General features: G+C 30.5%; 3 protein-coding genes across 6 annotated transcripts; 2 read left to right on the top strand and 1 right to left on the bottom strand.

Annotated features, from left to right (window-relative positions):
* Positions 1-2,573: 2,573 nt before the first annotated feature.
* Positions 2,574-4,696, top strand: LOC126757128 (uncharacterized protein DDB_G0287625-like). The gene is made up of 4 exons (XM_050470770.1): positions 2,574-2,764; positions 2,821-3,580; positions 3,968-4,313; positions 4,371-4,696. The coding sequence occupies exons 1-4, from the start codon at positions 2,725-2,727 to the stop codon at positions 4,491-4,493; spliced, it is 1,269 nt and encodes a 422-aa protein (XP_050326727.1). The 5' UTR covers positions 2,574-2,724; the 3' UTR covers positions 4,494-4,696.
* Positions 4,697-4,761: 65 nt separating this feature from the next.
* On the top strand, positions 4,762-11,689 carry LOC126757127 (NAD kinase 2, mitochondrial). Of its 4 annotated transcripts, none has more exons than XM_050470768.1 (9): positions 4,763-5,078; positions 5,482-5,595; positions 7,437-7,731; positions 8,344-8,584; positions 8,647-8,853; positions 8,910-9,046; positions 9,637-9,779; positions 9,845-9,970; positions 11,374-11,689. In XM_050470768.1, exons 2-9 carry the CDS (start codon positions 5,556-5,558, stop codon positions 11,475-11,477), a joined length of 1,293 nt encoding a protein of 430 aa, XP_050326725.1. In that variant the 5' UTR covers positions 4,763-5,078; positions 5,482-5,555; the 3' UTR covers positions 11,478-11,689. The 4 variants fall into 4 exon arrangements, with proteins under 4 accessions (XP_050326726.1, XP_050326725.1, XP_050326723.1 ...); XM_050470766.1 differs by having other exon boundaries at positions 4,764-5,150; positions 5,451-5,595; XM_050470767.1 differs by having other exon boundaries at positions 4,764-5,078; positions 5,451-5,595.
* LOC126757131 (uncharacterized) lies at positions 9,977-10,818 on the bottom strand. The gene is made up of 4 exons (XM_050470777.1): positions 10,740-10,818; positions 10,569-10,683; positions 10,359-10,486; positions 9,977-10,302 (listed from the first exon to the last, which is right to left on the bottom strand). Exons 1-4 carry the CDS (start codon positions 10,797-10,799, stop codon positions 10,078-10,080), a joined length of 528 nt encoding a protein of 175 aa, XP_050326734.1. The 5' UTR covers positions 10,800-10,818; the 3' UTR covers positions 9,977-10,077.
* Positions 11,690-11,736: the final 47 nt, after the last annotated feature.

Genomic DNA, 11,736 nt, shown 5'->3' on the forward strand with positions numbered 1-11,736 from the left:
TCCGTTTACTGGGCCTCCCGTTAGATGACGACGACGACAACACAGATAACACCATCGTAACGGGGATTGAGAAACATTAAAACAACAATAATTCCCGTTACGTAGACATAATTGTCGAGGGCTGTATATGTATGTAAATTATAGAGATCAGCAATATCTAAATATATGTTACTGTTCTGCGACGGAATAGTTATGTATCCGCCCTCTATGTCAAAAACTCGCTGAAGATTTTCCTAAGCTCACATTATATATATGTATATACATACATATATACTCCGTCTATCACAAATTTAACGTATCAAAATTCATAAGGGAAATGACTATTACTGTCTGGTCTTTCCGAAATATATAAAAAATATATTTGGTTAGGGTTAAAGTAATTGCAGCATATATTTGTTATTTTATTGAATACAATACACTTTTATTTATTTATATACTAATATATGCTCGTCTCGGTCTCCAATATCCCGGTTACACCAACAAATCCAATTTTTTTAGTAGTATAAACTACGCCAGAAGCTAGCATTTGATCCATATGGTAGTTTCTAAGATTAAATAAAAAAATAGTTAAATGAGATATATATAAATTTATACATAAATTTGAACCTCAATATGAAACTCAGTGCCATTTTATAACCATTATCCATAACTGGCACAACAGAACAAACTTATTTCAAAAGAATATTGAAACGGTTCATTCAAAGTTGTACCATTTTATGGTTGTCTGTGAATGGTTTATAATATCATCACAGTGAAATATTGTACATATATTAATACTAAATCCACAACTTTTTACCTCTTGGAGATTTTTAATTCTCTCGCTGATTTTTAAACATCGAATATATAACCATGAGGAATGGTCTTTTCACCAGACTTTCATCATCCTAGAGAAGAGAATACAGTTTTTACAAAATGCTTTACTTTTATATTTATAAAAGCTATTTGAAATCGATCAGTAAAACAAATGAAATCACATTGATTCATAAGAGATGTCAGAAAAGAAAAAAATTTTTATCATCAGTGCCACGTTTACAATTTAAATAACTACTTTTTTAATTTACCTATAAAAACCCTCAAGTTGAATTCCATACTCCTGTGTAGTTTTAGTTAGTCTCCAAATGTTGATCTTTTCCAACCTGAAACATTAAGATTTCTTTATTACTTTCAAAATATGATTAAGAATCAATATACAAAAATGTTTGCTTCACAAAAAAATATGCATCGCAAATTTATAGTCAAATTTGGATTATGCTTGGGCGAAGAAAGTTTCTTTGCGAGTAAATAAAAAGCACTAGTAGAAGTGAAATTTTCTTCAAACCAGCGACTCTGTACTCGACTAACTTATATACTGAATCAGTATTATGTACTTACACGTATTATCCCATACTGAACTAGACATTTTCATCATCCAGCTGTAGACTGAAAAATAAATCAGTGAGTTTTTATCGTACATATAGACAAAACCTTACTAATACAATCCTTAAAAAGCACGTGTTGCAATGTTTCTAGACCACATGGCTCATATATCATACAAGTCAACCACATGGCAATAGTCATTGAACGCACCATTTATTTGACAGAAATAAGAGTTCTACTATGCAACACGTATATATATGTGTATATATAGGTCACATAGTTATATAAAACTGCCATTGATTTTAATGTACATTAAATTGTAGCTAAAACTTGTGCATTCAATTATATTTTTGAAGTTTCCACAGCAACAGCGTTTTTCCTTTGGCAAAACGTTTGACCTTTCATGAAAAGAACAAATACTCCACAAAGGTATATAAATCTTGCCTTCAAAGAATACATTTATACTACTACTCACCCCAATTTTTTCAATGTTACAAGACAGTTATTTCCAAATACCATCACACGTGTTCTCATTTAGATCGAAATCCAAAAACTAATTAAAGCATCAGGAAGCGAACTACTTACTAAAATAAGCGCGACATCTAGTGTATAATATTTAAAGACATGGTTACCACATTTATTGCCTGCAATTAACTAAAAAGAAATATTTAATATAGAGGTTGTCGGATTGTGCAGCAGACAGTCCTCGTAAGAGTGCTGCCGTGTAAGAAAAATTGAGGTATAAGTACGAAGCAGAGAACGTATATATATTATTATATATATAATCAGTAATGCGTTAAGTTGTAGGAATTAAAAATAAAGATAAGTGGACGGTTTATCTAAAGCCGTGGCAATATGTCTTCATTATTATGGTTTTTGTGTGGTCTTTGTCATGACAATGGGCCTGCCTCTCGTTCAATATTTATTGTGAAATTTGGATTGCGATTTATATTGATGACTGATGCATACCGAGGGAATAGTACTACAGGTGCAATACTTTTCGCATAAGTAGTTATGCTAAATAAAAGCTTTATTGAAAAAATTAAATTTTATTTTTTGTAAAAATTGGGATAGGCGAAATTAGTAAGAAATATATTAGCGATATAAAAGTGATGGCAGCTTGTCATCATATAAATAATAACGGTATTGGTAACTGTGTAGTAGCTCTGTTTGGTAACAATATTCTATCTGTTTTCTATTATTCTTTAAGCTATCTAAGGTAGACTACCATCTAATAGAATTTTGATTAACATCTCTTTTTTTAAACGCTTGATTTATGAGAAGAGTAGTAGGAAGTGTTAATGCCTGTTAATATATTTGATATTAATTGACAGAAGATTTTTACAACTGACAAAGTCTTATTTTACGATGGCTTCCAATGTGGAAAATTTTATGGATATGTCGTTGGGTAAAAATGCATTTGCTTTGAAAAATCCCAATATTAATAAAAATAATATAATTTAGATGAATATATCGCAACAAGGAAAAATAGTTTACACAGTATTGATAAAAAAAGCACACGAGCAGGTATCAACACTTCGAATAACTTTGAAGCTGAAAGTCGAAATTCTAAAATAAGCAATGATGCTAACGATTATGGTGAGGTTATGGGTAAGAATTTCCAATCAGTAACTGATGAGAAGGCTCCTGTGAGTTCTAGTGGTAAATTAAATAAGACATTTGGCATTTGGCGAGGTCCAAGTTGCGAAACCAATTATATTGATCTGGATTATATGAAGGATGAATTTGATGAGATGTTTAATGATCCGGAATTACAGTTATCGAGTGAAGTAAACAAGAAAGTTCTGAAAGTAAAGAATCCCAATGATTTACGCGAACTACTTCAGAACAGTAAAATAATTGACTGCAGTACTATTAAAGGGGGTGAACAATGTTATCATACTGATAATGAAAGAAGCGGTATACAAAAAACCACCCAGTCTAATTCCACCACGGAAATACGACAAAGTGCAATGTCGTTTTTAGGAGGCAGTGGACAATTTCGTCGGCGATGGTATAAAAATCAGAATGCCGGTAGGCGCAATAAAGATGGATGCGGCAATCGAAGAAACAATTATATGAATAATGAAAGTCAAAATAAGATTTGGAGTAAGAATCGTAATGGAGGAAGTGGTAGTGGAGTATATAATGGAAATATTTTACCTATTAATCATAATGGACGTATTCATCGTTTTAATCAACGAAACAATGAAGATAATTTGAAGTACGTAAACGTTTACTAAAAGTCATATTTTTAGTGTCAGATAAATTTAAATCTTCAAAACTAATAACGGTCAGCATAGGTTTAATCAGGCGTTAAAAAATTTACCCTCAAACTAAATAATAAATATGAAATCAAATTATCGTTTAGGTTCTGCATTTCGAGTGACCTTTAGATATAAAACGAATTAAGCCAATAAAAAATAAATTTAAAATGAATATTTTTGAACTTACGCGGAACATATCTGTAGATAACATATATTTTCATTTTCACGACATAATTGCTTAAGTTCTAAATCTATTTTGCTTAGAAATACGTTTAATATAAAGTATTATTAAAATTTAGGACCTTACTGTGATTTTTAATTTATTTTAACACTTTGTTTTGTAGTAAAAGAATCAAAAATGTGCTGGAGCAAATCAACAGTAACAATTCAGTTTACCTTAATAAACAGGCCGGTCCTGTTCGTGATCTGACAATTGAATGTCCAAGTATTACCGGACGTTTAACAACAGGAGTAGTGCAAACCACTCCACAACAAGTTTTGAAACCACCTGTAAACCAAGCACAAATTGATATAAAAGCTTTGCTAGGCGTCAATGACAATAATTTGAAAGCTGATACCATGGCAATGTGGGCTGGGAAATTGTTGGAGTTATTTCAGTCCGGCCAACAACAGATAGCTCACAAACCGATATACGATATGCAAATTCAAAAAGAAATTCACGAGTTACAGGTATTTTATTGCTATCATTGTTGTTTTTAAAGTAAAATATTTTTTTTCGTTTTGTAGGGTAAATCCTTACTTTACAAATGTCCCAGTGGTGAGGTCGTAAGCTCCGACGGTTCAGGAATTGATAATTGCAAAGTTACACCCAATTCAAGTGGAGTTACACTTAACTATAGGTTTGGCTAAGCATATAGTTAGAAGAAACTTAATATCTATCTATTGAAAAAATTGGCCACATTTACATTTTTATATTGAAATGAGGTTTTTATAAGTTCTCTATTTTCTGCTTTTGTTATGGATTTTTATTTTATTTTTTAAATGGATTATAAAATTAAAGTTGAATTTCATAGATGTATTTGTGAAAAAATCAATTGGAACATATTTTGATATTTGTATTGTTTTCTTTTGTATAGTTGTGGTAATGTTACGTTATTTTACATTTTAGGGGACGATGAGTTGCGAATAAAAGGGCGATTTTGAAAATATGATTTTATTGTGATCGCAATGTGTGGAAAGAAGAAGCAATTGTAATTTTAGTTTAACAAATATATGCCCCTTTTATCAATAAATTGGAAGACTCGACTTAATTATCTTTGCTACTAATACTTCGAAATGCAGCGTGTTCAACAGAGATAATAAAATTATAATGGTTGACGTAGCTAAATAAAATATTGACATATGTAGCATAAACTAGATTATTGTAAAATCAGTGATGTCCGATAAGTCAAAGCGAGAATATTTTTTTGAGCTAACCGGTGTAATGAATTGAAAGTAAACATTAATTTGCAATCATCATATTAGTGTTTCAAATATAATACACATATAGACAGCCACCAAAATAATGTAAAATTGTTGTATTGAAATTAAGTAATTTAAAAAACCTTCCCTAATAATAAATCCAGTAAATATACATAATTTGTATATGAATATACATACATAACGTGTGTACATAGAACATATAATCTGTCGCTATTTAAAAAGAAGTAGTTAGTGAATACAAATATATTTTTATACGTAATTACTTAACTTAATGCTGAAGATTTGTTGTGTTTATTACCCTCATAGACTTTAATCGACCTTAATGAAAGTGTAGAAAAAATGCATTTGAAACTAAATAATAAAAACTTTATCCTATATTATAAGAACCTAACCGGATTCAATTTTTGTTTTGGAGTGGTCTATAGTAATTAGCATTGGGAGAAACGAAACTGTTGGATAGCACAAAATACAAGAAAATAGGAGACAAAAATGTTGAACTCAAAAACAATAACTCGTCAAATTGCAAAAGGTAAATATATATAAATATACTATTTTTTTTTTAGTAAAATGAATTATTTTTATTGTTTTATATGTATTATTTGTTTTTGAAATTAAAAATAATATTTAATAGTTTATGTTTTGTTATTACATATTTGTTTATTGAGCTTATTGTTACAAACTTGTAAAATTCGTGAGAATATGAAATCTAACTTTAAAGATAATCTTTCCACCAAGAAATAAAATTCCATAAAAATAAAATAATAATCTATGACCTTCTAAGGAAGAGATAAAAAGACCCAAACACAAGTGAATATTGGTTCACACTGTGCAATACCAATTATTATAGAACATTGTATACGTAGGTATAATGTTTTACAAATATTTAAGAGGGATAAGTTTGTTGATAAGACATTTATTTTGAAAGAGGAATAATCCGAAAAGGAACAAAAGCAAAACTTGAAAACTAATGTTTGAAGAAATTAAAATCTTATCAACTATTGAACTGACAGAGCCATGGGCATTAATCAGTTAAAAAGATTAAAAATATAAATAGGTATAAAATATATGTATAGCTTGTGTAGAGTCGTATGTGTGCAAATACAATAAAAATATACTACTAATTACATTTGTGCAGTATCTAATACTATCTAAGCATGTATATATACATACATATGTACATATTGGGTAGGTGAAAAAGTCTTTTCGTATACATATATCAAACACAAACACCAATGCAGATATCTCTTATAAAAATAGATCAATATCTTTTTAAGTCCCAGATATGGGATATTCGCATTCTAATCCCAATGGCCGATTTTTTTTATTTTATTTAGACTAATAACCGTTTTCGTTATTTCTAACTAACTTTAATCAGTTTCTTTATAAAATAGCGTGAAAATAAGTTGTTGGTTTAAAATGTTGTATAGTGAATTTGGAATTTCCGTCTAATTTTAGTTCGAATATTTCGGTAAATATACCAGAAAATATTTTCCCGCCAAATGGTTTTTTTTAAATCTTTATTTTGAAGTCAAATTATGTTTTACTTAGCATATAGTAATTCGTCTAATTCTTCTATCCTAATTGACGATTCTTCACTAACTGCAGTACAAACAACACGCGAACCAAAACCGTCCAAGTGTTATACCAAATCCCTTTAAGGTACAATTTAATGGTATACTTTCAAGGTTCATCATAGAATTTCACCCACTATTTAATTTTTCATATCGCTTAGTTCAAGCAGATAATTTCGCATAACATTCACTTATTATATGTACTAGAGTGGAAAAGTGAAAATCAAATATTTTCATATCTTCTTTGGCGTTTCAACCAAGGGCAGTTTGGGCCGATAACACGAATTAACATTATTAAGCAAAACATTCTTCTTAAATTTTGCTGGGAAACCATTCAATCTAACCGATATGTGGTATAAAATAAAACAGAAGTTCTATAATAATGGGTTTGGACCGATTTCATAATTTTTTGACGTTTTATTACAAGTAATATAGTAATTTTTTTAAAGACATCCTATATTCCGTATTGAATGATTTATACGGTGAAGAGTTAACTGTACGAGTGAATATTATATAAACTTATAAATCAGATTTGTTTGAGTAAACTTTGAGTTTACCCGATATGTGTAGCTTTAAGTCCCATTTGATCCTATTTTCTTTAATACTCTAAGCAATTTGCCCAAACTAAATGTGGCGTTTTGTTACTATAAGAATTTTGAAAAGATCATCAATAATCTATAAATTCGTTCGTTCAGGTAAACTTACCCTTTATTCAATTTTATTTCTTTGAATTATTGTCCGATATCAGTAACTGCATACAAATGTATGTATGTACATACATATGTTTTAATTCTTTTAGAATATCGCATGTGGCGTAAAATAAGCAGCTATAACAAGGGCAATGGGAGTATGGCTAAATTTCCATCAACCCAATTTAAATTACAACGTGCATTAATTGTTACCAAGTTTTCACGATATGAATTCGAACAGATGCGCTATCCACAGCTCAGCCGAGAACAATTGGAGAAGAAGTTGCGCGATCGTGGCACTGACTTTGAAATGCTTATGTACCTACATAATTTACATAAGGACTTTGAAAGAAATGTGGTGCAAAGTTTTCTTAATGTGGGCTGTGAAGTGAAGGTGGCTAATAGGTAAATGCATATACATACATATGTAGGTCTGATTGTTGCATTTTTTCGTCGACATCTTTCATATTAATATACTCGTATTTTGAGAAACCATTTACAGTCGACTCTAACGCACTAGAACCGTCACTAATGAAATGTTCCTAAAAATTGTCAGCGTGTTTTAATTGTTTATTGCTATTGATAATTGAGCTATAGGGAAATCCTCAATGTATTTCTATATGTTAGTTTTTAATGTTACGCCATCTGCATCCAGCTACTTATATAAAGCTAAATAGAGCAAAAACTTCCAGAAATTGGAATCATTTTAGAAATAGTGGTTTTGTGAGTGTCGACTGTACTTTCAAATCATAACTCATTGACTGTATTTGGTTCGAAGAACTTTCACTATATAGAGAAATTAATCCATGAAAAAATCCATGATCCATGGCTGCAGAGTGACAATACTATACTGCATTGCGTACTGATAAATTAATAAATTAATTTATTAATTTGCAAGATTATTTTTAGCAGCTTTCATATTTTTTAAATTATCCCCATATATACATACATGCTTACATACATATGTGTCTGCATCTGTTTGAATGATTGATGAATGTTTGAATTTACTAAAATTAGAGTCGAATTTAGAAGCTCTCTAAGCAAAGAGATCATGAAATGGGCTGATTTGATTGTACCGGTAGGCGGTGATGGAACGTTTTTGCTAGCAGCGGGACGGGCTAGTCCACTTTTTGCTCAAAGTCAACAGAAAACACCAATTGTTGGCTTTAATTCAGATCCCCAACGATCAGAAGGACGATTAATGTTGCCAAAACATTATACAGAAAATACAGCGGATGCGGTATCCAAAATAAAGAGCGTAGGTAAATTTAAAAATGTTTTTTACGGTTTTTAATTGCGTGGATGAATTTTATTTGACAGGGTGATTTTCAATGGATGTATCGAACTCGCATCCGTACATCTATATTAGGCAGTAATGGCAAAATACCCGAATCCACCGACTTATATCGACACACGGTAACCAAAATGGAGCAAGAGAAAACTGAACCAGAATATTTGAGCAAAGCTTGGTCGTTACGTTATAAGGCCAAAATGAAAAGAGTTTTGCCATATTTGGCGCTAAACGAGGTTACTAGGAATTTATATAACATTAAAATATATGGGATCAACTTTTTTTATTGCAGGTGTTCATTGGGGAGCAACTTTCGGCGCGTGTATCCCATTTGCAATTAGTTATCAATCACGAGAACATAGATAATAAAACAAAATGTTCGGGGTTATGTGTAAGCACTGGCACAGGATCAACTTCATGGCACACAAGGTAAATGCGTATGATGTATAGATTTTATTAGGATCTCCCGTAATAGATGTTGTCCTGTTAAAACTTTTTCGTTTTACTTATGTATTCAAGAACTAACATCTATAACTTTTACTGTGCCTTACTTAAATGTTTGAATTATACGAAGTTAATAAGTATGAATGCAGTGTACGTTCATATCTCGAAGAAGTATCATTACTTTATTCCTCAGTTATGAGGAAATGATTATTAATTATTTTTCATTGTATATATTTATATATTTTTTCTTTCAAAATTAATTGATTTTTATTTTTCCTTGCAAAATAACAGTTATTTCATAATTTTTATTTCCCCGCTTTAACTATTATTCTGTGAGTAATAAATACAAGTTATGAAATAACTATTATTTTGTAAGAAAATACACCCCAATACCTTAATAAATGGAACCGATTCCCTCGAAGGCAGGTTGTAAATGAAATTTCTTGTGTGGTATGATTTATTGGCTACAGTAGCTCAAACATTTTTTCGTGTTTGACGAAGCGTAATCACTCAATGTTTTTTTTAACAATGGAGCTATAGTTTATATCTTGACCTATTTCTTTTACATATTTCAGCATAAATCGCATTACATCCCAACAAGTACAGGACCTATTAAGCATATTACCAATTCCTGACCCTGGCTATGATAAACCAAAGCCAGTTTTTGATTCAGACGAAATAGCTACTCAGTACAATCAAAATTTACGTTTCGGTCCAGGTAATAACAGCTACAAATATCTACATTAAATACTAATCCTCAGCGGAAACATGATTTTGATTCAGATGATCCACGCTTGTGTTATTCGATTCGTGAGCAAATATGTGTGGGAGTTTGGCCCAGTCCAAGGAACTTCAAAGCACGCAAATTTGTAAATAGCTTATTTGTGAAGTCCCGTTGTATTGATGCGAGTAAGTGCATGTTTATAGCCATGATATTTCCCCTTTTTTATTGTTACATATGTATGTATATCATTTTACAATTGCTATATATTAATGACAACCGCTTAACATACCTACTATACATAATTTAAATACTCGTAGAAACGTAACACTTGCAGTGTTAATTTACTTTGTAAACAAATCATAAATATACCAACCATTGAAATGGTAAGGAATAAGTGAAAAGGCACCTCCAGTAGATACATGGTCCATATAATTTCCATAATGTTTTCTGCCACTGAAGTAATACTATAAAAATTCCAAAGTATACATGGCAGTAGAAATGTGCGATTATTCCGTTTCTATAAGAGAAATTTTAAACACTATAGGCAAAAATATTTTACTTTCAATATGCTACCGGATTAATGATCACATTGACGGCCAATGTGTTTAATATGATTGTCAATAATCGAAAACAGAACCCAAATTTCGATAAAATAGTCGGCTCGATCAGTTCTTGACCAAATCGATTTGCTATTTCATTCCCTACAATTATTCATAAATTATTCATTTTACATAAATATGCAATTTTTAAATTCGTTTTGCTGAGAGTCGAACCACAATATACCATTGAATTTATAGTTCCAGCCAACATCTTGATTTGCAATCAGCAATACAATGGCGAAGTTGTATACAAGCAGTTTTACTGTTTCGGTTTGAAATTCAAATAGCAAACTAGGATCCTGCACAAAATTATTAAATACATATGTACATATAATCGTATTTACGAGTTGCTTACCCTAAAAAGCGACTTGCATTTAATAAATGATGACTGCTTCTCTTTTTGTTTATCTAACATGTTTTCAGTTATTCAGACAGTTGACACTTATTTTCACATATTTCTCAATCGTGTCTTATATTTTAAATGATTAAAAAATCATTTCATGTGTCAAATATCGGGTGATTTTTTAAGAGCTTGATAACTTTTTTTTAAAAAAAAACGCATAAAATTTGCAAAATTTCATCGGTTCTTTATTTGAAACGTTAGATTGGTTCTTGACATTTACTTTTTGAAGATAATTTCATTTAAATGTTGACCGCGGCTGCGTCTTGGGTGGTCCATTCGAAAGTGGGGCAACTTTTTCGAGCATTTCGTTGCCCGAATTTCTTCGGAAATGTTGTCTTCCAGAAGATTCATTACTTACTATATCCTTGGAAGAAATCGAAAAATTTCCGATTCCACCAGCCGATATTTTTTTTCCGAATGGATAAAGCAGCCGCGGTAAATATTATGATGTTGAATAAATATTGTATATATGTTTCAAATAAAGAACCGATGAGATTTTGCAAATTTTATGTTTTTTTTTTTTTTAATCAAGCTCTTAAAAATCACCCGATATAATAAATCTGCAAACGATTTGTTATTTTTTCAGATCTTGTTATTGATGGTAGCATATCATATCCATTCAATGATGGGGCGAAGGCGTTGTTGGAAGTATACCCAGAAGATTCATTACTTACTATATCCTTGGATTAAATCGAAATTTATATTTTTTAGCATAAAGCATAAATATTATGATGTTGAATAATATTGTATATATGTACGTATGTAAAACTATAATTATACAAATGTGTATGTATGTAGATTATTAGATAATAGATTTAAGCGCATATCTACTATGAATGTAAAGTGTGTCTGCCTAGTGCATATTCAGTTATAAATTTGAATATACAGATATTAATTTTATACATATATATCTTGTACATACAAAGGCCGTTTTTTAATTATTTTTTTT

Source organism: Bactrocera neohumeralis, chromosome 4 (genome assembly GCF_024586455.1).
Source record: "Bactrocera neohumeralis isolate Rockhampton chromosome 4, APGP_CSIRO_Bneo_wtdbg2-racon-allhic-juicebox.fasta_v2, whole genome shotgun sequence".
NCBI lineage: Eukaryota > Metazoa > Arthropoda > Insecta > Diptera > Tephritidae > Bactrocera > Bactrocera neohumeralis.